This window comes from Panthera leo, chromosome A3 (assembly GCF_018350215.1).
Source record: "Panthera leo isolate Ple1 chromosome A3, P.leo_Ple1_pat1.1, whole genome shotgun sequence".
Taxonomy (NCBI): domain Eukaryota; kingdom Metazoa; phylum Chordata; class Mammalia; order Carnivora; family Felidae; genus Panthera; species Panthera leo.
Window position 1 is genome coordinate 101,820,618 of NC_056681.1, and position 26,606 is coordinate 101,847,223.

At 50.7% G+C, this 26,606-nt stretch overlaps 1 protein-coding gene across 1 annotated transcript in view; it reads left to right on the plus strand.

Moving 5' to 3' along the window:
* Nucleotides 1-26,606, plus strand: part of PAX8 (paired box 8) — a 62,289-nt gene that overhangs the window by 11,752 nt on the left and 23,931 nt on the right. The window contains exon 3 of the mRNA XM_042930331.1: nt 24,430-24,622. Within this exon, the coding sequence (XP_042786265.1) occupies nt 24,430-24,622 (193 nt within the window). The remainder of the gene's footprint in view (nt 1-24,429; nt 24,623-26,606) is intronic.

Sequence of the window (26,606 nt, forward strand, 5' to 3'; positions counted from 1 at the left end):
TGCTCCTTCAGAGCCACCTCCGTGGTTCAACTTGTAACATTAGCCAGTACCTGGTTTAATTTTAACGTTTTCACTCTTCGCTGTGAGAACAGCTGCCCAGCTCCTGAGCTGGTTGCCTTTCTTGGATGAAAACCCATCTGTAGTTTAAGCAGAGAGATTGAGAAAGAAAAAAAGCATTGTTTTCTCTCCCTTCTTTTAACTCTTTTCTTTCTCCTCCCGTCTTCAGCCACGATGCCCATCAGTTTTTCTCCTGCACTTGTTCTCCTAAGTGGCCTTGGAGTGACCTGAGTAGTTAGTGCTAATTAGTCCACTGGGACATATTGTCGCTGTCAGACCAGCACAGCGGAGAGGTCGGGAGCTGGTTGGGTGACACATCTAAGAAATAGCTTAATCTGCTGTCATCATGTGAACTGCATGTTTGCACACCCAGGGCCCTCTGTGTGTGCTGCTTTTTTGATCCCTCAGCTGCCCCAGGAGGACAGCAGAACTATTATTCTTAGAATAAACTCCAGGGCCAGGAGGTGTCAAGAGGGCGAGGGAGTTTGAAATCACTGTGAGGCTAGGGCCCTGTGGCAGCCTCCCCGTCTCTACAGGCAGCAGAAGGGGCTATGCCTTGGAGGCTTTGCCTGTCCTCACCTTGCTGTTTTCTTCCTGTGTGATCTTAGGCAAGTCAGTTGTCTCTCTGGGCTTGAGTTTCCTCATGTGTATAAAATAAAAAGATGTTGTGGGGCTTCTAGAAAGTTCTGAAAGTAAAACCAGTATCCCCACCTGGCACATAGCAACTACTGAAGAATTTTTTTTTAATTTTTTTTTAACGTTTATTTATTTTTGAGACAGAGCATGAACGGGGGAGGGTCAGAGAAAGAGGGAGACACAGAATCTGAAACAGGCTCCAGGTTCTGAACTGTCAGCACAGAGCCCGACGTGGGGCTCGAACTCACGGACCGCAAGATGATGACCTGAGCTGAAGTCGGACGCTTAACCGACTGAGCCACCCAGGCGCCCCTTTTTTTAATTAAAAAAAATTTTTTTAATGTTTATTTATTTTTGACAGAGAGAGAGACAGAGCATGAGCGGGGGAGGGGCAGAGAGAGAGAGGGAAACACAGAATCCGAAGCAGGCTCCAGGCTCTGAGCTGTCAGCACAGAGCCCGATGCAGGGCTCGAACTCACAGATCGCGAGATCATGACCTGAGTTGAAGTCAGACGCTCAACCCACTGAGCCACCCAGACACCCCGAATTTTTTTTTTTTCCTGCTTCATACAGTGGTCACCAGGGAAGAGAGTCTCCAAAAATTCTCCAGGGCAGATGCCCAAACATGACATTGTTTTAGTATTTCCTGTGAAACTCTCCGTGAGTAACTTGATACCCAGCCTTTAAACTTTGTTCCTGTTAAAATTTAGGACAGATCTTTCACGAATTCCAGGTGGACAAAATAAGAGGCCTACGACCCAGGGGTGTTGGATTAAATGAAAAGACACATGGGAAGCACTGACTCAGACCCCCGTGGCCATTATCAACGGTGACCGCCACTCACTCTGGAAAACGATTCTTTAATTCATTTTACCAGAAAACCCAGTCATGGCGGAAACGCTAGAATGGGCTATCCGTGGACTTCATGTCCGAATCCAGAACGTTCTAGAGTTTTCATAGAATTTAGAGTCTTAGAGGGAAGATGAGCCGAAGTGGTGTCCAGCTATCCTGTGTGTGTAGTAAGAGAGGACCACGGGAGGACATGTCTTGGTACTTGTTCTTGACGGACACAAAGCCATACATTTATCTTCAAAAAGTTAAAATTCACTAATCTCTCTTTCTCTCTCCCTCCCTCCACCCCACCCCCATCTTATATTTTCCTGCTTTGTATAATAATCATCCAGCTTTGTCACAAAAGCAAACCCTGGTTGACATTGATTGATTGATTGATTTTTAATTTTAGTATGATGAGACAAGCATGTTTGTAAGCAAGGAACTTAGAAACAGCTTTTTTTAAAAAAAGATTTTTTAATGTTTATGTATTTTTGACAGACACACAGAGAGAGACAGAGCACAAGTGGGGGAGGGGCAGAGAGAGAAGGAGAGACAGAATCCGAAGCAGGCTCCAGGCTCTCAGCTGTCAGCACAGAGTCCCACCCGGGGCTCGAACTGAGGCGGGGCTCGAACTCGTGGACTGTGAGATCATGACCTGAGCCGAAGTCGGATGAATAACCTACTGAGCCACCCAGGCGCCCGACCCTGGTTGACATTTGAAATTAGCTGAGCACCAAAATCACTGATGCCAGCTCTGGTTGGTCGTCTCCTCTGACACTGAGATCATGTCAGAGCACTGTCGAAATGGAGGTGGCAAGAATGGGGCAACCTCTTGACAGGTCCTTGGGCATCTGGCTGTGACTTTGAGGTGGAAACAAGGCGGGGTGGGGGGGGGAGATGAAGATGGGAGGGAGAATGTCAGGGCAGGAAAGGTGCTAGAGTCAAGCTAGGAGCCAACGGGAACCCAAGGGTCAGCCTTTTAATTCAATTTAACAAGCCCTGGTGGAGGGCCCCCTGACACGTGCAGGGCACCAGGCCAGCAATGGTGGCATTCACTGCCTCAGTAGTGACGGTAAATACAGGGGTGATCCTCACTCCAGTGGGCAGCTGGAGTCTTGTGATTCCCTGTCCACGTCACTGCCGACAACAGATAAACCTCATCTGGCCTTCTTGAGTCTAGTTGGTCCCCGGAGCACATGTTCCAGAGAGGCAGCACGTGAGCCTGTGGCGGCTCAACCAGCTCCATGGGGGTCTGCCCTAGGACTCTGGAGTGGGGTGACTGGCTGGCTCATGGCAAAACGTCGCCCTTCTGCAGGTGCAAATGCCATGGAGATGTGCCCACTTCTGCTAAATCAAAATGCTTGCCAGACACTTCTGACGCGTATCCCCCACACCTTCAGAGATGTGCAGACTTCAAAGGATTTCCCTTCTAGGCCTCCCATCTCGTTGACAGTGTGACAAGGTGTGACAGTGTGACAGTGTGACAGGACAAGTAGGGACAGTGTCCCTGTATTCTGTGACCTTATGACAGTGCCCCACACCAGGGAGATCCCTGTGCCCCCCAAGCGTCCCCTCTCCTGCTGGCCACAGAGCTGTCTGGACAGGTGTCCCTAACTGTGACAAGCCCGCCCGGACCTCAGGGCTCACCCTCTGGCAGGTGAGACCTGCTCTCGAGAGTCCTGATGGTAGTGACACGGGTGCTGTCCTGATTGCTTTCTCACAGTTGCATTCCTGGCTGGCTGGATCCTGTTGGTTGGAAGGTCTCCATCTCCCTGAGAGGTCTGAGGCCAGGAGCGCTTCGTGCCCCTGCCCACTCTGCTCTCTGTCCCCACCTCCCTGGAAGTCACTGTCTGTACCGCAGCACGCACACAATTGCGCACAGCCTTCTATTGTTTGCAGACAGTTTTGTGTGAGTTCGCCAATCTGCCCCACGAAGACGGCGCCCATCTTGAGGCCAGGGAGCCCATGTCTCTCCTTGCTGGAAGGCAGAAGGGAGCCCCAAAGGAACTGGCCTTGGGGATTTTGAGTCCCCCTTTCAACCTCTTACACCTGCAGAAAGGTAGACTCAAGGTTCCTGTCTCGGCAGGCTGCTGTGGGGACTGGCTGACCTCGGGCTGGCGAAGCACTTAGTCGGGGGTTCCCCACATCCCAGCCATCCTCCACCAGCCCAGCTCCAACGCCACCCGCCCCTAAAGCCTTCCCTCTTCTCCACCCCTTTCCCAGGGCCCCCTAGACCTTTACTTTTATGGTATGTTTTACAGTCTGCTTTGTAAAGAAAGATTTCTCTCTGTGACTCATGCCTTCTAGATTTGACCTACCTGAACACCTGTGAGTGGGTAGGCCTCTCATATCACAGGAACGTCATAGGATTTTGTTACGTCAAATAATCTACCTAGACCCCAGAGGAGGGGTTCTCAGGCGGGGCCCTGTGGCCACATTTTATGGACGAGGAAATGGAGACTCATAGGGCCGTGCCTTGCCCCAGACCCCAGTTGCTTAGTGACACAGCAGAGGCTCCAGCGCTCTCTCTGTGACACCCGGCTGCCTTCAGAGTGTGCTGCAGAGGAGTGAGGGCTGACTCAGGTCCAGGGAGTACTGGCTATGGCCTGTTCTAAGCGAGCACTGACCCAGGGGACTGGGAAGAGGGGCTCCCACGCCTGCTGGCAGGGACCGCTGAAGCCAGAGACACTAACACACACAGACACGCAAATGCACACACATACACCCCACCAGGGTGGCCACTAGGGGTGAGGCACAAAGGCATCCAGAGGGCAAAATTTAAGGAAGCGCTCACTCTCAGGTGCACGAAAGGGCAAGGCTGGCCCTGAGAGTGAGTGCCTCCTTAAATTTTATCTCCTGGTTGAGCGTCCCCCTTAGGCTCAGGTCATCATCTTGGTTTGTGGGTTTGTTGAGTTTGAGCCCCGAGTCGGGCTCTGTGCTGACAGCTTGGAGCCTGGAGCCTGCTTCGGATTCTGTGTCTCCCCTCTCTCTGCCTCTCCAGTGCTCATGCTGTGTCTCTCTCTGTCTCTCAATAATAAATAAAAAGTTGAAAAAAATTAAAAAAAATTTTTTATCCCCTGGGTGCCTGGCCATCCTGCCCTAGTCCCCTATATATGATTCACACACCCACATACACCCGTACACATGTGGGCGACATATGCTCCCACACATACACATAGGAAGCCCTTGCTCTCAGACACCCCAAGGAAATACAGGCACCATTGCTGAGTCCCGACTGAGTCCACAATTGCTGAGAAGCACCGATAATAGACGTGGTAGGGAAAGTGAGGTCCAAGATATCCAGAGAATCTGCTCTGTGTGGTGGGTCAGCTCTGGACAATTTAGACATGAGGTCATGGACCTGTGACCTCCCCGTTCTTGTAACCTATGGTTTGAGATCTGAGCAGAGGAACTCCACTGTCCAGCCACGCCCTCCTGCCTGGGCCCCCACTTAAGTGACGGGACATAGGTGGTCATGGGGACCCCGCAGAGACCTTATTTTCAAATGAGACCAAAAGACAGTCATTCACATGGGCCACTCGTTGGGCCAATGTCAGAGCCACTAGCAGTGCTCTGTCCCTGGGATTCATGGTGGCTCTTCCCAGATGAGGACAGAGTTACTGAGCAGGTGGGCAACAGCAGCAGGACTTGCTTATTCTAGAGATCTGGGCTCTTGGTCCCCTGGTGGCTGAGCACTGTCACTGGAGGGCTCCGACCTCTGCTCAGACCATGAGGAATATCCTGTCGAATCTTCTGCCCCGATCAGAACTCCCTGGCAGCTCGGTGCCCTGAGCCGCTCGGTCCTCTGAGCCGCTCAGTCCTGGCCCTGCAACCCTATGAACACACATGCCCCTGTTCACTAAAATGTGCAGGGGCCACGTGAGTGTGCACCTCAATCTCACGGACGCACAACGCCTACTGCAGCACCTGCATGAACTGATTATCACAAACAATATGGCGTCATCATGAATGCTTTGTACATTTGATCCACAAATATTTGTATAACCTTCATAAATCAGTGATTCTCAAACAATGTTTCCCTGCAGAGCAGGCAGACGCGCTCACTGATATAATGCAACTGAGCAAGGGTGGCAGGAGAAAGTGCATTGGTGGACAAACCACCTTCGAGTTCAAGGTGTAATTTTTTTTCCGTTTAGTGGCACAACGTCGTACGTTCCTTAGGATCTGGGATTGAGTTCGCAGCACACTATACTTTTTGCTACGTGGAGCTTGCCGTGTGGTCACGCTCTCGGTGGACGTGTGCGTGACCTTCCAGGTGCCCTGTCTCCTGACAAGTATCAGAACAGCTAGTGTTGATGTGAGGCTGGAGTTGCCTGATGTCCGCGTGGTGGGTGCAGCACCCCAATTCCGTGAAATCGAAAGATGCACATTCCTGTGTGGGAAGGCATTTCCATCACAGAGGATTTGCACCGCCACCATCAAGGAAGGAGCCCTGTGGGAGCACCTGGGTGGCTCAGTCGGTTGAGTGTCTGACTTTGGCTCGGGTCATGATCTCGTGGTTCATGAGTTCGAGCCCTGCATCCTTCTCACTGTCAGTGCATCCTCTGTCCCCCTGTCTGCCCCTCCCCCCCACACTGTCTCAAAAAAAAAAAAAAAACATCAAAAGGAAGGAAGGGAGGAAGGAAGGAAGGAAGGAAGGAAGGAAGGAAGGAAGGAAGAAGCCATGTCCCTGGGCCCCCACCTCTCCCTTTTACTTTCTCAACAAGCCCCCTGCTCTCCAGGAATATGATATTTGGCACACATGTGCCAGTCATTTAAGGGACCCAGTGGCTTTGCGCCAGAGTAAGGACACTTGCCCACACAGCTTTTTCGAGTTGCCCCTCTGTCTCGCTCTCTGCTGCCCTGGAGCATCCCTAGGGCTGTGACACCTCTCCTTGAGATTTCTTCAGAAGCTCCCATCACCCCTACACCTTCCATCCCAGCCGCTTGTCTTCGTCAGCTCAGGCTGTTACAATACAGTGCCATGCACTGGGTGCCGAAACAACAGATATTTATTTCTCACAGTTCTGGAGGCTGAGAGTATGAGATCAGAATACCAACATGGTGGAGTCTGGTGAGGATGCTCTTTCTGGCTTGTAGACTGGGACGTCACACTGTATCCTCACATGGCCTTTACTTGGTTCCTGTGCTTGGAGAGAGAAGGATCTGGTGTCTTTTCTTGTAAGAATAAGCGTTATTATAAGCTCGAATTATAAGCACAGATCCCATCTTAAGGGTCCACCCGTGGGATGCCTGGGTGGCTCCGTTGGTTGGGTGACTGAGGTCATGATCTCGCCATTCAGAGCTTGAGTCCCACGTCAGGCTCCATGCTGACAGCTCAGGGCCTGGAGCCTGCTTCAGATTCTGTGTCTCCCTCTCTCTCTGTCCCTCCCTCACTCATGCTCTGTCTCTCTCTATCAAAAATAAACATTGAAAAATTAAAAAAAAAAAATAAGGGTCCACCCACATGACCTCATCTAACCCTAATTACCTCCCGAAGGCCCCACCTCAAAATACCATCACACTGGGGATTAAGGCTTCAACGTATGAATTTGAGCAGGGGGGAGGGACACAACATTTAACCCATGACACCAGCCATAGAAATCATCATCTACTTTTTCCTCTTTCTCAGGTTCACAAACCACATGGCCCACCACTCTCTAGAGATGCTTCTCTTCCCAACCTCTAATGCCCTGAGACTGTCCCCTCTCCTCCTGGCCTATTTCTCTCCTAAGTGGGTGCTCAGTCTGGCCCCTGGGCCTGGATCACCTGAGGGTATACTCTAGCTCCTAAAGAAGGATCCAGGGTCCCTCTACTCTCTGCCTCTGACTCCCTGCATGCCTGCACTTGCCTGGCAGTGCCCTGCACAGGTCTCTGACTGCACACCCTCCCCCCTCCCCCCGTAGCCCACGCTTAGCTACTCCGGGGTCCTGTGACACACCCTCGCCCTCTCACCCAATCATTCATCCCCTGGCCACATAAGCCTTGAGCTCTAACTCCAAATTGTCTCAAAGGACATTTGTACTCTATCTTTAAAGTTTAATGAGTGAACATGCATGGAACCCTTCAGTAGGTTCTGGGCTTTGGGGTTGCAGAACTCAAGACACCCGGCCTCCGCCTTCTTGCTGACATTCTAGAGAGAATGGAAACAAATTGGACTTTCAGCCACAAGCCAGGAGAGAAAGGAAAAACCTCAGTCCAGATAGACACAAAATGCTGAGCCCGTGGGAGAGGAGGATATACGGGGCAATGATCGGGGCAGGGGTGGGAGCCTGTGCCGAGGCAGGGGCAGGATTCCATCAGAGGACTCTGGGAGGGACCAGCAGGAGCAGAGATGTGGAGTCTTAGGTGTGTGTGCAGCCGGCAGGGACCAGAGTCAGCTCTGGGCAAAGGATACAGCAACAGAACGTCAGCTGGGATTTATAGGGGGCTTTGACCAGAGAGACCAGGCTAACGTGTTGTTGATACAACCCTGCTTTCAGGGTCAGGAAGCCTGGGCCAAGTGCACTCCATGTACATGTTTGGGAGTGTTTTACTCACCGTGCATGAAAACTTGCATCCTCTCCTGGCTTGACTTCACACTTCCCTTGTTGATTTTCATAGTCCCTTTAGCTCTCTTGCTGGAGCCGCGTACCTATTTTATCCTCTTTGGGCTTTGTGGTATTTTTATTAAGGGGAACAGCTTGGCAATAATCTGTGATAGCTAGATGATTCGCATTATCAAAATGTTCTGATTTCTCTCCTCTCCCATCCCTGTTCTAGAGTATCTTAGCCTGGTGATTTTCCAAAATAATCTTAGAGTCCTGTTGGCACTTCCTTTTCATCCAATCATTAACAGGCATTTGTGGGCAAACCGCTGGTATACAGTTTGAGAACATTCTATCCCACTTCCCTGACACTGTTTCCCACAACTTCCATATGCAAACCCATGTTCCAGCCAACTAGTCTTTGTTTCCAAAACACATCGTGTGCAGCCCCACCTCTGCGCATTTGCCCATGCGACGGCAGCTGCCTGGAACATCATCCCTACTCCTACCCTTTAGACAAGGTCCCGCCCACATTCTACTTCCCTAACCCGACCCTTTCTGCTCCCCTCAGCTTTAGTGACCCTCTGGTCTGTCTCCCCACTGCACTCGCCTCCGAGCTAGGCAAGAGCGAGAACTCTTTGTTCTCTCTACATCCCTAGCACTTGGACATAAAATCCTGTATCAAACGAGGGCTCTGAAAATGCCTATGATGGTAGTTTTTTTTTTTTAAGCTTATTTATGTATTTTGAGAGAGAGAGAGAGAGAGAACGAGTGGGGGAGGGACAGAGACAGAGGGAGAGAGAGAATCCCAAGCAGGCTCCAAGAAGTCATCACAGAGCCTGACATGACTCTATCTCACAAACCATGAGATCATGACCTGAGCTGAAATCAAGAGTCAGATGCTTAGCCAGCTGAGCCACCCAGGCACCCCGATGATGGTAATTTTGACATAATCCTCCAACAGCATGTTTTTGTTTTGGAGTTGACCTACCTCGTACATTTGAACTTAGCGAATAAAGCTTTCCCAACATGAAGCACACTTGGCCCTTTCACACGATATTGCCGCAGGCCCCCGATGGGGGCTGTTGAGGTTGGGCCGCAGTGACCCCTGGAAATAGCAAGTATTGGCAGGCCTGGGCAAGACTGGCCCAACAGGGGTCCTTCCTCGTGGATGTTGGGCACCCGCTTGGCAGGGCAGATGGCCAGATTTAGGGCCATCTGTAAGGACCAAAGCTTACAAGATTCTCTAGGCTATGAATTAAGTGCCCCAAACCCCTCTGGCACATAGGAGATATATGCTAGATGCTTAGTAAATATTCACTAAGTGAAATGACCATTTTAAAAATCTGCTTTATACAAGTGTTTCTCAAGTGTGGTCTTCACTCCAGCATCAGAAGCTCCCGGGGCTCTACTAACAGATGTAGGGCCCTGGAGTCTGCACCCATCACAGGTGCCCAGTGATTCTGCTGTGGATCAGCTTTTGAGAACCACAGATCCATAGTCAGCCCATCAAGGCCCAGCCAGAGGTCTTTCACAGGTAGAGACTGTCAAGCCAGCCTGCTGGGGAGACAGCCCTTCTTCCTGCACAGCAGCCCTGCCTCACTGAGATTTCCCATCTGGCTGTGGGCAAGAGTGGATCAGACTGACATACGGTCTCAAGTCTGCTCTTAGCTGGCTGTGCACAAGCCAGTGCACACGCTAGCCCCACCTCTCTCACAGAGTTATAAAAACCCATCTCCGATAAAAACCAAGGCCCGATTGATATTTATTAAATTTAATTAAATTTAAGAATCACTTATTTGCCAACACTTTGAAAGGGTGCTGCAAATGTTAGGTGAGTCCATAACCAACCCTTAAAGTCAATCCGGAAAGTTCTTGAAAGCAGGAGAAGCCTGGAGGTCCTGATTGACTGGGGGCTGGGCGGGGGGGTGTACCCAGCCTGGCTGGGTAAGAGTGATTGACACCTACATGGAGGCTTTGTTATGCTGATGTTGACATTAAAGAAGAATTTGCCACATGATAGAAGGATCAGGAATGGAGACCACAATGGTGGCTCTGTAGGAACCATAGCCAAGGCAAGAGGAGAGGGGCACATAGAGAGGATCAGATGTTAGAAAGTGCTCTCTGCCTGACTGAGCCTGCCTTATACTGTGAAGTCACTTGGAGAGGCAGCCAAATATCCCAGGAGAGTAGCCCAAGGACGCCTCCCTAAACCTGCTGGATCCAGTTCAGAGCTAGAACCCTGTTGATCTGTGCATTCGTTTGCTGGGGCTGCCATAACAAAGTACCACAAACTGGGGGGCTGAAATAACAGAAAGTTGTTGTCTCACGGCTCTGGAGGCTGGAAGTCTGAGATCAAGATGCTGGCAGGATTGGTTCCTTCTGAGGGCTGTGAGGGGGAGTCTGTTTTTCATGCCCCTCCCCCAGCTTCCCGTGGCTTGCTGGCCATCTTTGGTGTTCTTTGGCTTGTGGCAACATAACTTCAGTCTTCGCATGGCATTCTCCCTGCGTCATCACTGTGTGTCCAAATTTCCCTTTTCTTAAGGACGCAGTCGTGTTGGATTAGGACCCACCCTAATGACCTCATGCTGATCATTTGCAAAGACCTTATTTCCAAATAAGGTCACATTCTGAGGTACTGGGGGTTAGGACTTCAACATATGAGTTTTGAGGGGACACAGTTCAACACATAACAATCTGAGTGTTGCAGGTTGGTGATCTGGGTCAGCCCTCCACCCAGCCCTGAATGGACCCTTGGCTGCTTTAGGTCCAAATGACACCAGCTGTAGAAGCATCTGTTGGGACTGACAGAAGAGGAGGAAAAACCAATATGGGTTCTCTAGAACTTTTCTTGTGGTGTCCACCCCAGTGCTCCCACAGAGGAGAGGACTCTGCTTCATAAACCCGGAACCTGCAGACAAGACCCTTGAGTCTGGGTTCACCACATAAGCAAATAAAAATGACAAATGAATAAGCTGGTAAGAGGAGCAGAAATGTTTTTCAGGGTATGCTGAGATTCAGAACACATTCTGCCCAATCCCCACACTTTTCTTTCTTCTCTGTCTGCCAAGTTGGCCCCAGCCAAGGTGGTGCCCAGGTCCAAAAGGGCCTCCTGGAGGGTGGAACCAACAGGGATTTGGGTCAGAAAACCTGAGTCTTGACTGTGCCATGAAGTGAGTCTATGACATTAGACGGGTCACCTCCCCTTCCTGGCCAAGAACGCTCTAGAAGGGCCCACAACTCTGGCACTAAGATACTGCCCATGGCCACCTCCATAGTCAGTCAGCCAGAGCGTTTCTCTCTGTCATCATGCAGGTCACGTGGCAGCCCAGGGGGCCCACTGTGTGCCACTTTCCCTCATCTTCCTACAGGTGGCCTCAGGGCCACCCACTGGTAGCTTCCTGTGTGGAAAAGTTGCCCAACGTCCCACCACAGAGCTCTCTGTGCACACCCTCCTGGGGGTGTCTGACCTCTGCTCCCAGGCCTGAGGGCATTCCTGGAGTGGCAGCTGTTGGATCGGGAGGACAATAAAGATCATTTGCTGCCTTCAGACCAGATGAGGAAACTGAGGCACAGCCAGGTAGGGTCACAGAGTGGGTGGAACCCAGGTCTCAGCACCCCTGTTCCCTCCCCTGAAACCATAACCTGCAGGCTGAGTCTACCTCTGCCTGTCCCCTCCTGGTTCCTTATGCAGCCGTGAGTGTGGCTTCTAGAGTGTGTAATCCACTTCGCTATGGTGCCAGGGGGGCCAGGTTCTGGGGGCCCAGCTGCCGTCAGGTGTGGAAAACACAGATACGCGGTTTTGTCACACATTTTGCTCGGTGTGTCGGGCTCAAAAACACGGTTCCTCTTCATTTGTTCCTACCTGTTTTGCTCCACAGGACGGCCAGGCTCCCCTTCTTCCCCCTCCCACCCCAGCCCTGAGGGCTCTGCACCTGCATGCGCGCGTGCACACACACACACACACACACACACACACACAACCCTTCCAACTGCCTCAAGTTCAGACCAAAGCTCACCCTTTCCAGCCACCTCCTTGCTGAGCTTGTCAGCCACCTCTTATCTTAATTAAGACCTCAGAAGCATAGAATCCCCGTTAGAGAGAATCTCCAAGGTCATTTAGTTCAACCCTCTAGGTGAGGCAAAATTTCCCGCTTCTCCTCTTCACGTGATTTCACTTCTATTCAAGATGTCCTTCGAACCTCTGGCCTCTCAGTCACTGCAGCTACCCCACCTGCCGGCCGCTGCTTCCTTCCCTCCTCCTTCTGCCTCTCCCTCTCCCTCTTCCACCAAGTCCTCCCTTGTTCACCAGGGGTCCTTCAAGCTACCTGGCCTCTTCCTCCCCTCCCCACCTCTGGGTGATTTTTAAGTCAATGTCTACAACACCCACATTTATAACATTATAACTTTGAGCTATAGAACCTGGCCGAACGTTACATAACATATGTCCTCAGGATGTGAATTATTGATGATTCATCCTCATACACACACACACACACACACACACACACACACACGTGCACACCCCCCACCATAGATATTCCACAGGCTTGTCGAAAGAATTGAAGGAGATGTGCATGTGAACGGATTTTAAAATTTTAAGGTTCTATAACGTGTCAGGGATTATTAACTTGTAAGTTTCTCAAGGGCAAGAACTGTGTCTTCTATGCAGAAACCATCTCCCCACACACATCCAGCCTGGAATATTATTAGACTTAGAGGGGGTACTCATTGAATTGAAATATAACGAACTGAAAATTGCTTTAACATAGACCCATATTTTAAAAAACAACATTAATATCCCCAGGACTCTGACCCCAGGGAGGGTGATAGAAAGGTGGGGCACAGTGATTTGTGTGGCTGCTGGGCTTCTAAGTACGTGTCCAGGGCGTGCTGGCATTGTCACCTCTCAGGTCTCCCTCCCCCCCCCCCCCCCCCCCCCCCCCCCCCGCCGAGATGCAGAGGCCCGAGCCCTTTCTCCTATAGCCCCTGGTGTGTCACTTCCGGAGAGTCTGGAGACATCTAAACTCAGTGAGAAGGGGCCGAGAAGAATGACCTCTAATCAACCTCCAGCCAGCACTGGAGGTCCACTGAAGCCTCTGACCAGAACTTTATGTTCAATCAATTAATTAATGCTTTCAATAAACATGTATTGAGCATCTAATGAGTGGATATAAACTCTGGGCAATCACCAGAGGAACTTTTTAAAATACAGATTTAAGGACACCATGGCAAGAGAGTCTGGTTGAACTGACCAGAAGTAGAAAGTTTGCAAATGCCCTAGGTGATTCCAACATGCAAACAGGTGGGAGCATGGCTGTCCCCCTACAAGGCAAGCTTATATGGCCAGATAGGACACTGCACCTGCCTTCAAGGAGCTAGGCATCTAGCTATGCAGACAAAGCATTGACCCCGAGAGAGGCCTAATGAGATTCAGATAGGGGGCCATGGACAGGGGCAGTCGGGGATGGGGGAAGGTAGGGGATAGTGGAGGTCCCTGACAGCTGTCCCTGACAGCTGGTCCAGGAAGGCTTCTATCTGGGGGAACGTGAGTGCAAGGTGAAGATTAGCCACCCCAAATTCACATCCTCAGAGAGGAGGCTTCACCTCTTCTGGGAGAGGAGGCAGCGTGTCTCTAGCTGGAGAACCAAGGAAGGAGGAGAAATGGTACCCAATCTTAATCACAGCGACAAAGTGGCCCATCCACTGTGTGGCTTACCGATGTAATGTGTGGATCTGAGAAAGCTTGCAGAGGCTTCCAGAAATCTCTGAGACAGCCCCAGCAAGGAGCCTAGCCAGGGAAGCCTCAGGTTTGGCGACCCTTTAGAACAGCCCGTGTTTTCCCACGTGCCTCCAGCTCCCCAGCCCCTGAGTTCCAGGCATCCTGACTGCCTTCAGGACAGGGCAGGGCCTCACGTCAAGTGGGACTTTTCTTAGGAAGCTTAAGGGTCTATGGACATTTACAGCAGCTCCATCCTCGGAAATCCATGCACTGGGGCCCTTCCTGGGAGGGAGGTGACAGGGTTAATCTAAGGGCTGGGGGAGGCGGAGAAAGGCCTTGAAACACACGGTGAAGCCAACCAGATTAATAGAGGAAGAGAGAGGGGGGTAGACCATTAGGAAGACAAAGAGAAAATCATGCTGGAGCAATAGAAAGGGAAATCTAATATCAACTAGGGAAAAATAAATGGAGATTAGGGCAAACAAATTAGCTTTAATGGGTTCAATGCTAATACAAGAATAACAGCCGAGCTGCGAATGCCTTTGAGGGGAAGATGGGATAAAGAACCTGAGCAGTCATGCAGGCAATAAAGATGATGCAGGGAGGGGGTCGGCCAAAGGAGCGCAGAGGCAGAAAGAAGGGAACACTCAGGGTGAATGGGCAGGGGAGAGGTGGTGGGAGGGCTCTGTCATCTTTGACGGGACCAAGGGACTGGGGCAGGGAAAGGGCTGGGAGGAAACGAGAATGGGAGGCGCAGGGGCAGTCGGCAAGGGCTGGAAATAAAGGAAAGGAAGGCAATCAAAAGAAGGGGCAGAAGGATCAAACCCAGAGCAGGAAAGACTGGGCACAAAGGCAGTGGCGAAGCATGGAAATAGAGTGCAGGATTAACATGAAGGGTACAGGGAAATAGAACTGAATTAGGTTAGGGGCGCCTGGGTGGCTCAGTCGGTTAAACATCCAACTCTTGGTTTCGGCTCAGGTCACGATCTCATGGTTTCATGGGTTCAAGCCCCACGTGGGGCTCCGTACTGGCAGTGTGGAACCTGTTTGGCATTCTCCCTCTCTCTCTCTCTCTCTCTCTCTCTCTCTCTCCTCTCTCTCTTCGCCTCCCCCACTCATGCTGTCCCTGTCTCTCTCAAAATAAATAAATAAACTTTAAAAAAAAATTTTTTTAAAAAGAACCAAATTTATGACTAAAGAAAATTATAAAAAAGGAAAGATTAGGGCCTCAACAAAATGAAAACCTGAGGAGGATCCTGAAGTGGGTTTCGGAACGTACCCCTGTTTGGTAGGTGATGTGAAGACACTGTGGCTCTTAGAGAAGGGGCTGACTGTTCTGGAACCACCCCGTGCTGCCAGGGGTGGGGCTGGGGGTGGATGGGCCGAACCTGGAGGCCCTATGCCCAAGTCTCAGTTCTGCCCCTTTGTAATGATGCAGCCTTGGGCAAGTTCCACAGGGCCTCTGCTCCTCATCTCCTCATCTGTAGAATGGGGACAGTGTGCTACCTACCTCAAAGGGTTGTCATGGGAACTAATGAAAAGATGCACTTAGAGTAAGTACCTCCTGTAGATGGGCTCTTAGTATTATTCCTAAGCATTGACTAATGGGGGAAGGAGGTTGAATCCTGAAAATAGCCCTTGCTTCCTTCCTCCTTCCCCTCTTTCCTCTTCTTTAAGTCCAACACTGGCGAGATACCAAATTTGTCTCTTTCCCAGCTGGAGACTAATCCAGGGGAGACCTCTTTCCCCACCCTTTGTCTCCCTCCCTCTGCCCCTCCCAGCCCTCTCTCCCTGTTGAGGAGGAAAGAATAGTGCTAAACCCTCCCACCCTCTGGGCTGATCTAAGGCAGAGCTTCTAAGGGAGCCAAACTTCTTATCCTATTGTTCCTAAGGGCCTGCGGGGACCCTCAAATTTACCGGAATGACGGGATGAGAGAAGCTGGGAGCTGGAGCTTGTCCTCATGGCCTCCCAACCTGGAGACCTCTTGGGCTTCGTTAAAGTGCACAGAGGCACAAGAGGGACAGAGCCCAATGGACCAGGAGAATAAATCAACATGGACAAGCCCAAGAATCTATGAATAACCATCTCAGCAGGGGCTCCAGGAGCAGGGAAGCCGGAGCTGGGATTATTGCCTGTCCCTTAGGGCATTCCAGAAACTTCCAAGAGCAAGATAATGACCAGGCCAGAATAGGCCTCTTCCCTTTCTTTCCCCTAAGAGCAGTGGGTCCTTCCTGCAGTTACCACGTCAGGGTTACCTCAGTGTTTCTTTGTGCTCTGTTTACAGCCCTCCAGCAGCCAGATAAGCAAGCTCCTACATTGAAGCATCTCTGCGGAAATACCTAAGGACAGGTTTTCTGACTAGACACTGACTGATAATGCTACTTAATGTCAGAGAGGTCTGAGGAAACAGGATTCCAGGACTGGCTTGGTCGTGTCCTTGGCCTTGAACACAGAGCACAGTGCTGAGTTTCTTGGCACTGAGACCTGGGACAGCAGTTTCTTTTTTAACAACTGGATCCTGTTAGACGTAAAAGGGCATCACTGCCCAGCAGCGCTGAGCCAGAAACTTCTCCTCAAGTGTGCCTCTGACTCTGGGGTGTCCAGGTCCCAGGAGGGGTAGCTGTTGACACGACACAGCGGTCATCCCTAGCCCAAGCTCTCTCTCTTGTGGCTCCTTCCCTCGGTGGGCACTGAAGTCTCCCCACCAGAGCCGTAAACCCCGTGAGGGTCACTCTGTGTAGGTGTCCCCGCATCTTTCTCCATAGGCCCTCCAAGGCCAGGGTTAGAAGGAAAAGGCTTCTCACCTTGAAGCCTGCAGGCCCGCCTTGGTGACAGTCTCCCATGGGAGTGACAGGGAGCCCCTGCAGACCAAATAGGCTATAAGTGAGCCATGACAAGTGCCCACACATTTCATGCTGACGTCAAAAGCTTGATGTAAAGGAAGGCCTCTGTGTTCATCCCATGGCTCCTACAGGAGGGCAAATTTCTCTTTTCCTGGACTGTGATATCTGGACCCCTTTTAAAATAGCTCGTGTCTAAGAGAATATGACTTTGGAAGACAGAATTCTGCTTAGCGCAAAGAATGTGTGGGCTTCACTAAGCTTGTTTGGGGCCTGTTTACTTTCCTTCCTGTCCCTCTGTCCCTCTGTCCTTCCCTCCCTTCCTTCCTTCCTTCCCTTCCTCCCTTCCACCCTCCTTCCTTTCATCTCTCTCTCCCCTCCTTCTTTCTTTCCTTCCTTCCCTCCTTCTTCCCTCTCTTTCCTTTGTTTCTTCCTTCCCTCCCTCTTTCCTTCCTTTCTTCCAATAATTAGCCAGCATTTATTGAGTGCCTACTGTGCACCAAGCCTTATACTAGATATTAGTGCTTCAGAGATATAAAAAAATCATCCCTCATGGGGCACAGTCTATGTAGCAGGACACAGCCAGTATAAATAGATGCATATTCTGCCACATGTAGTGGTAGAGACTATGCCCTGGCATGTTTAAAAGGAAGGACCAGAGACAACAGGCAGGAAAGGCAGGGAGACTTCTTGGAGGAGGTAGCTTCCTGAAGTGACTCAAGGTATGCGTACAAATCAATCAGGAGACGGTTAGGAAAGGCCACTCCAGGCATGGAGGACAGCACAAACAAGGACACAGGGGAGGATTTGGATGCTATGAAAGAACAGCACTCAATTCCGCACTGCTGGGTCATCAGAAATAAGGCTCAGGCAGGTAGGAATCGAGGCTGGAGAGGAGAGGTGAGCCAGAGTCAGCTCACATGGACCTTGTCCTCCAGATTTAGTAGCTTAGACGTCACCCATAGGAGATGGGACCACACCCCAGCGGGTTTCTTCAATACCGGGGGGCACACGGTCAGACTCGGGTTTTAGATGGGTTGCTCCCCACAAAAGGCCATGTGTGCACACTGAGAGCAAAGACCAGTGAGTCCAGGGGACTGGTTAACCCCTACCTTTGTCTCAGATTATACATCACTTAGAGAGATTGTCTTTGGTCGCCTGGAACTAATTCTATGTCTCACCCTCCACCCCCTTATTCTTTAATACTGCACCCTATTGTGTCCTTCTTAGCACTATCCTAGCAAGAATTATCCATTTATTTATGCGTTTACTTTTTAAATATCTACCTATTTCTAGACTAGGGGCTCCATGAGATCAGGCATCAATTCAATATGATCAGTCCCAGTAAAGTGCCTGGCATGTGGTAGGTACTCAATGAATACACGTTGAATGGATAAATGAATATTTGGATGTGTGAACACTGGGGATGGCTAGGAAGGTACTGGTTAGGTAAATATTTAAGAGGTAAAAGTGTCATGGCTGAGTGAGTCCTCCCTATGAGCAGAAGGGAAGAAAGTAAAGACCATTCGTTCTTTCATGTGGCACATATTAATTGAACACCTAATACAATTTAATAATGAACAAAACAGACACGGTCCTGCCCTCATGGAGCTTTCGATCTGGTGGGAGACGACAGTCACTACTCCTGTATATAATCATGCAAATGAATGTGAAATTAAAATTTGAATGACTGCATTGCAAGAAAGATAAACGATGTCATGGACGGTGTCTAACCACAGGCCCTAACCTACTCTGCAGGGTAAAGCAAAGCCACCTGGATGAAGTGACTTTGTGCTAACCTATACAGGATGGGCAGGAGTTAACCAGATAAGAGGGGAAGACGAGTTCAGGCAGAGGGAACCGTGTGTGCAAAAGCCCCAAGGCAGAAGGACGCACTGGTAGCTCTAAGGTCACGCTGAAGCCAATGAGGGAGGGCACAGTGCACATTGTGGTTGAGGGTGGTGGGAGATGAAGCCAAAGGCAGGCTCTGTGCTTGCGTGGCAGCTGGTGCTTTTACTGACCAAGACAACACAAGAGAGGAGGCTCTTTATCACCCAACAGGAGATTTCCAATAGGAAACTGGATATAAAAGGAAGGGGAAAGTTCTGGGCTGGAGATTCCAGGGGTGCCCATGGGGCCATCAGTACATAGGTACAATGAGAGTGGGTGTGTGATCACCAAGGATGATGGTGTAAAGTGGGTGCAGCACTGGGGTTTGAGAAAAGCCTGAAAAAAAAAAAAATATATATATATACATATATAATAGAACAAATGAGAGAAGAGAGCCCAGTAAAGAGAAACAAAAGCAGCTCTGAAGGTATAAGAAACCAGGAGACAGCATTGTCACAGAAACTTCTTTAAGGAGGAGAACCTAGCACGGAACCACCCACCATCCATCCAGTACCGAGTTTGAGCACACGCTAAGCTGGAGGCACACAGTGAGTTGACCACCGAATAGCAAGGAAGGAAATGAAAGAAATAAGAACAGCAAGCATGACTACTTCTCGAGAAGTCTGGTTGAAAACAATCATCAGAAAACATTTCATAGTCAACGGGGGAATATTGCGGGGACGGGGAGGGGTTGGGGAAGCGGCATAGAAGAATGTACTTGAGTTTGTAGGTCCAGGGAAAGACCTAGTAGAAAGGGAGAGGTAAGTAACACAAAAGAAAAGTGAGGAGGGGAGCCTGGGTGGCTCAGTCGGTTAACCATCCAACTCGATTTCGGCTCAGGTCATGATCTCGTGGTTTGCGAGTTCGAGTCCCACATCGGGCTCTGTGCTGACAGTGCGGAGCCTGCTTGGGATTCTCTCTCTCCCTCTCTCTCTGCCCCTCCCCCCCGTCTCTCAAAATAAATAAACTTGAAAAAAAAAAAAAAAGAAATGTGAGGCTAATTTATGGAGTAGGGTTCCAGAACTGGTAGAAGGGCGAGGCATCGATGCGAAATGAATGAGAAGTAGAGGCAATAGCTTTGCCTAGCTACTGTCTCTGCCCCAGTCAGTCAGCCTTGGGGAGAGAAGTGCAAGGCACAGACACCAAGGCCACGCAGCAAGACGGGGCTAAAGCCAGATGCGGAAGGCTGTCTCTCGGCATGCCCACCCCTATTGTGCTAGTCTAAGTCCTAATGTGCCCAGGGAACCCATAACCATGGATGCCAGTGCAATCCGACATGCAGACTTGGGGTGCAAGATGGAACAAGAGGTTGGAACACTAGGTTTCTGTGGTCCTGGAACACTTCCTTTAGGAATGGTTTGAGGCCCTGGCCTTTATTCCAGAAAGGCACCAGGCCAAGGGGAGCAGCTGGGAGGCTGCAGTGGGTGACCACAAGCCCCTCCCACTATAGTCCTACCAAGGGTCAAACTTCCACCTCGACACCCTTTGGAGATAAAGCAAAAATCCCCAGGGAGTTACATGGAAATTCTCCCAGAACAGCACATTGCACCAGTGTCACTCTGGGACTGGGCAGAGGCATGAGGAATGAGGCAGAAAGAAAGAGGAGAGTATTGGAGTCTGCCACTTAGAGATCCCACAGTGGAGAGTCAGTGTGATGTGACCATCACAACAGCCCCACACGTTTGGAAAGCATTTTTCTGTCTCATGTATATGCTGAAGCATTAATTCGACTTTTATGACAGGTGCCAGGTAGAGAAAGACAGCAAAGGTCCTGCCCTTGAGGAGGGCCCTTTGGAATATAAATAAAGAGACTTATCAGTGCCCTCAGTGACATGACAGAGACTTGTATAAAGGACTGTGGGCCCAGGAAAATTCTCCATGTGTCTTAAAGGTTTGGGATTGGTACACGTAACAAGAATTTTAAGCGATGAGCGTCTCTCTTTTCCTCCTACCATTCCTGTTCCTTGGAGCTCTATACGGAGTGAAGAAATTACCAAAGAAAATCCTAATGCCTTCCTGAATGGCACTTTTCCATAGTAAACACTTCCGGACAGCAGGCTTCATCTGGGGTTTTGCAAGGATCAAAACCCCTCAGTGTCGAAACCCCTCAGTTTCCTTCTGTGGCCCTGGGAAAGTCGGCATCCCCTTGTCTGAGGGCCTCCGCACTCAGAACCTGCTTGTGTCCGGCCAAGCAGTCTTGTCTTCCTCTACCATACCCACCCATGATGCTCCAGACCATGCAAAGGGCCTTTGCTTAGGAAGCTTCCAACCTCTTTCGGGTTCACACCTTCCCACTAGTCCAACCAGGAGCTCCCACTCATTCCCGGCTTCCGGCCTCAAAGCCCACCTCATCCACAGCTGCATGGAAAGGCGGTCAGCACGGTGGGCGGCCCAGCCCATCCCGGTGCAGGAAGGAAGGCTGCACCCACCTCTGGGCATTTGGTGGTGACTCACCCAAAGGACTCCACTCCCCCACACCGGACATAGGAAGGACAAAAGTCCTTCCATTATGGGGACTCAGCTCAATGCCTCAAACCATAAGGGCCATCTCCATCTTCTGTTACCTGCCTGCTACCTGCCTGTCCTACACCACAGTAAATGTCTTCCAGTGCCTTGAGAGCGCCAAGACCTTGTGCATGGATGTATTTTCCTGTGGATACTTCTTCACCTGGTTACCTCCTGGTCATTCCTCCCTGCAACTTCCATCTGACCACTTATGGGCTCCCCTAACACCTGAACTTACCTTTTTCAAGAAACTTCTCCCTCACCATCGTGATTCCCAGTTTATGTGACTGCATCCCCCAAAGATTGTAAGTTCCTTGAGGGCCCGGTTTCCTGTCCTATTCAAGATGGCATCCTCAGTGCTCTGTACCTGAGCCGTGGTAGGCACTTCATACGTACGCGTTGAGATAAAAAGAAATGAAAATTTTAACATACAAATAATATGAATTATTATTCTTAGAAGGTAGGGCTGAGGTGGTAGATGTACAAATATTTAGTTCCTCTCAGTTTTCTTTCCCTGCCATTGTCCAACCTAAACCAGTGGTTTGCAACGTGTGGTCCCAGACAAGCAGTATCGGCAGCATCTGGGAACTTCGTAGAAACAAATTCATGGTTCCATCCTCGACCTGTTGCTTCAGAAACTCAGGGCACTGGGCTCATCAGCCTGTGTTTTTAAAAGTTCCCGAAGTGATTCTGATGCAAGCTTAAGTGTGTGAACCACTGCCCCAGTCCTAGGTCCAAGCTTGAGACATAACATTAGACACAGGAAAAAGTTTCATTCAATGGATGAGAACAGTAGGGCTGGAAAAAAAAAAAAAAACAAACCTACCAACTTTCTCAAATGATAAAAGTAAAAACAGACAGAGTCGATGCAAGACTCTGGCCCAGAGCTCCTTGTACAGCAACACAAAGTCACTCAGAAGCCACTAAAATAAAATAAAGCACCAGAGCATTTATAGTTTAGGGGCCAGAGGTATGAGAACACCTTCCATTTCACACTGATGCTGGATGATCCAATAAATAAGCCTTCGGGAAGGTTCCTGAGGGCTTAGGTCTCTAAGAATCCTGATCAGCCCTTCAGGAAGATTTAGGACAATAGCCCATACAGCTTCAACAGAGAAACAGATAGGGTTGATATTTTTTTAAGGCACCATATCCAATTCAGGTCACCCCCAAAATGGCGCTTGGTTTTTTCAACTTCTACCTTTCTAGGGGTGAAGAACTCCACCTGCAGGAAAACTTGCTTCCAGATATAGAGGCTCTAGCCCCCACCCCCAAACACCTGAGCCTTGGTAGATGACGTGGCAGATCGAAGGGGGAAAATGGGGACAAAGCTGGACAGTTCACGGTCTTGTCTGCGTTTGGGTGGCTGTCTGGCGCCCCCTTGTGTTCAGTGTCTGGACCCAAACGAGCCAAAAGACCATAAGGATGGACGAATGAGGATCAAGTGGCTAAGCCATTCTCCAAGAATGGCCTGTAGCCATGAGAAGGCTCAGGAGAGGGTCATCTGGGATGTCCTCCCAGCCCTGGTGGCAAAGCACTCGCTGGGACAAGCTGCCTAGCAGAGCACAGGTGGAAACTGTGCTCCAGCTCACCCAGTTGCCTCCACCAGGGAGATGGATCACTGTGTCCCTCCTGCTGGGTATTTGGCCAGCAGGCTTTTTCCTCCTGACTTATTGCCCAGGCCAGAGGCTTATAGCCTCTTTTTTTTTTCTTTTAAGAGAAATTGACTATTTTGCTGAAGCCAGCTTGGGCCCCTGAGGGGACATTGCAAGGCAGTTCTGAATGTGCTAAGTCAGTGGGCGATAATGGGCACTGTGTGCTCTGAGAGGCGCTTCCCACCCTTGGCCATAAATAGTCCTTAACGGGCTCACACAGAAGGCTTGGCACTGGCTCTTCCTCCTTGTCTGCTCGCTCCCCCTGACGCCCACCCCTCAAGCTCCACCATCCCAGCCAGATCACCAAATCATGCCCCGGTGTGGAAAGATCTCCTTCATGCCCAGACCATGGCACCTTCAGTGCAGGCCCGCAGGGGCAGTGCCAAGCTTCCACGGTCGGTCCTGGACTCAATGCAAGTGCAGGACTCAACCCAAGAAGCACTGATGGGAGCCTTAATCTTTAGCTAGAGGCTGGTTGCTCCTCAAACGGGCTGAGTCACCTAAGTCATAAATTAGGTCACTAAAATTCTCCAAGCCCCAGTCTCTTCATCAGCAAAAGGGATATTTCAGCCCTGGAATTAGTCCAAGCTGGTCTAGGGATTTTAGAGAGTTGAGAAGGTTGGTAAGTCTAATAGACAAGCACTTTCTTACCTCTAAGCCTTTGCACATGCTGTTCCCACTGCCTGGAACAGTTTTCTCCCTTCACTCCTTCACTTGGCTAACACCTCTTTATGTTCAGTCAAAGTTCAGACTTCTCCAGGAACCCTTCTATGGTCCCCTAAGCCTGGGCTTGGTCCCCTTCAGTGGTTCCCATAACTCCCTACTTGGGCCCCGTCCCAGCAGTGGTCACGTGGTCTGGTAATTGGCTATTTGTTGGTCTGGGCCCTCACTTTAGTAAACCCCGTGAGACAAGAACAGAGATCACATCTGTCTTATTCACCTGGGCATCTGCAGGGCCTGGCACATAGTAGGCACTCAATAAATACATTGGAACAGGTAGAAGGGCTCAGAATGAAACACAGGCTGGGGCCAGAGGGCAGAGGGCAAGTCGGGAAGGCAGCTAAGGAAACATGCACACGCATCCACGGCTTGTCCACGTTCTGCACAACTGCCTGCAGCCTGACATAGTCCTGGGCCCCCGGGAATGGATGGCAGGGAGTTCTCTGCCAGTCCTGTTAGTCCTCTGGCCCATAAAGAAGAAACCACGGGGTCACTCACTCGGGCCAGGAGCCCATACACAGGGCCTGGGCCCGCTCTGCCCCGGCTCAAGCAGAGAAGCTCTGCTTCGGTTCATTTGCGTTTGTGTTTCTCAGTGCAATTGTGCTTACAAAATCTGGCTCTGACAAATGTAAAGACCACTGAATGCCCTCATCTGATAGATAAGGAACGGGGAGCCAGAGAGGAGAGGGGACCTGCTCCAACATCACACAGCTCGGTGTCAGAGTAGGAAGACTCTGCATCTCCAACCCCTTTCAGAGGGAGGGAAGAGGGTGGTGGGGTTGGCATTCAGAGAGGAGGGCTGAGGGTCTCAGAGGAGCCTGTGCAGGTCCAAGAGGTGCCCAGACTGCAGCGCGCCCCTCTGTGGCATCATACACCGCCCCCCAATGGCAGCTGGCCTCCCTCTGCAATGGGAAACCGGGGGCATTGCATCAGGAGAACCAGAGGGCACGATGGTTAGAGTTCACGTGCACGGTCTCTCATGCACACAAGCACCCACGCCCGGGCTAATTCCTACCCACCCGCCCTGCCTGGCCCCTGACAGCTGTTCCTGGGACTACTGTCTTCTTAGGCCACGGAGGGCTGAATCAGCTAGGAGGGGCCTTTGTGAACGGCAGACCCCTGCCTGAAGTGGTGCGTCAGCGCATCGTGGACCTGGCCCACCAGGGCGTGAGGCCCTGCGACATTTCCCGCCAGCTCCGAGTCAGCCATGGCTGTGTCAGCAAGATCCTTGGCAGGTAAGCACAAAATTCACCACACGCCACCGTCCCTGCAGGGCTTGCCTTCTGCGGCCCACCTCGCAGCCACCCTCCCTTCCCCCAGGGGACTCGGGTCCATTCCCGATGTCCAACCTTGGTCCCGGGGACCTGAACAGTGTGATGGCACTTCTGGACCTCCCCCTTATGCACTGCTCTTCTTCTGTTATTTTCCTGCCCTTTCTTCTTCTTTGTCCACTTCTCCTTCCTTTTTTTTCCCCTCCCACTTTTCTCCTTTGTCTCATGTCTTATTTTTATAGGCTTCTCTACTCCTAAAGCAGGAGCATCTTCCCCAAAGCACCCCACCCCCACCCCCGCCAACCGCCGAGACCAAAGGAAATGGAGCCACCAGGGAGGGGCACATGATTAGAGGTGGCTCCTGCGGCCTAAGCCCTGCATGAGGGATGTCTGAGTGTGCTTCTCAAACTGGTAACTCCCAGAGCATCGGCAGCAGAAGCATCAGGGGGTCCTGATGAGAGGCAGCTAAGGCCTGGTCCAGACCTACATATAAATCACAGCATCCACTCTGGAAGCCAGTCCTGGGTGCTGTGATTTTTATGAGATGACCAGGTAACACGTATGAACACTAACCACAGAGCAGTGGCTCACAGCCCCAGCTGCACATTAGAGTCACCTGGAGAAAAGTAATTTAAAAAAAAAAAAAAAAAAAAAAAAAAATATATATATATATATATATATATATGTCTTGGCCCCAGCCCACACCAATTAAAGCAGAACTTTAGGAGAATGAGCCCAAGTTTTCGTACAGTGCTAAGGCTCCATCAAGTGATTCCAACTTTCTGCAGCCAGAATTGAGGACCAATGACCCAAAGGTTCAGGTGGAACCAGGAACAGCAAAGCCCTGCTTCTGGATTGACATAGCACAGTCTGGAGAGCCACTCCCAAAATGCCCCTGCACTGGGGGACTTGGGGCTTTGCATCAGTTCAATGTACCTGTCTCCCTCACCCAACTGATGAGTGGATTCAAGAAGAAGGTCACCTGAGTGACTCAGTCAGTTAAGTGTCTGACTTCGGCTCAGGTCATGATCTTGTAGTTCATGAGTTCGAGCCCTGCGTTGGGCTCCGTGCTGACAGCTCAGAGCCTGGAGCCTGCTTCAGGTTCTGTGTCCCCCTCTCTCTCCGCCCCATCCCTGCTTGTGCTCTGTCTCTCTCTGTCTTTCAAAAATGAAGAAACATTAAAAAAAAATTTTTTTTTAACGGATTCAAGTGGAATTCTGGTTTAAAGAGGCAAAGAGCCCTGAACTGTAACTGAACTGTGGAGAGCCCTGGCTTCCTACCGAAGGTGTCAGGGTAACATGTGCTCTGTGGCTAGGGTCAGGAGAGGGCTTCCCAGGGTGGGCTGGGGTGCCCCAGAGAGATGAGCCCTGGAAGGCTGTGACAGGCAAGCAGAGTTTTAAAGAACCAGATTTTATTTCATTGTAGAAGAGACCACAGAGTTTCCACAACAAGCTATCCTGACCTAAGTCTCTGATCCGCCAAAGCAGCTAGTTGGGTGCTCAGAGGAGAGGAGAAGTGGACAGCCTGGGAGAGTGAGCTTGGCTTATGGGGCTGGACGTAGCCAGGGATCCAGGACAGGCTGGCATTCCAGAGTCCATGAGAAGCAGCTTCAACCTGAACCATGTAACCTGGTAGAAAACCAGTGGCCAGCCAGGGGGGAAGGGAGGGGAGCAAAGGTGAACCAGCCAGACCGAGGCAGATGGCCCAATGATCCAAGCTGGCTTCCTGGGGAGGGTAAAGCCGGGATGGCCAAGAACAGCGAGTCATGCTTTAACTAAGAAAAGCTGGATAGAGGAGCACCTGGGTGGGTCAGTCTGTTGAGCGTCTGCCTTCGGCTCAGGTCATGATCTCATGGCTCGTGAGTTGGAGCCCCGCATCGGGCTCTGTGCTGACAGCTCACAGGGCCCTGCTCTGTGTCTCCCTCTCTCTCTGCCCCCACCCCCACTTG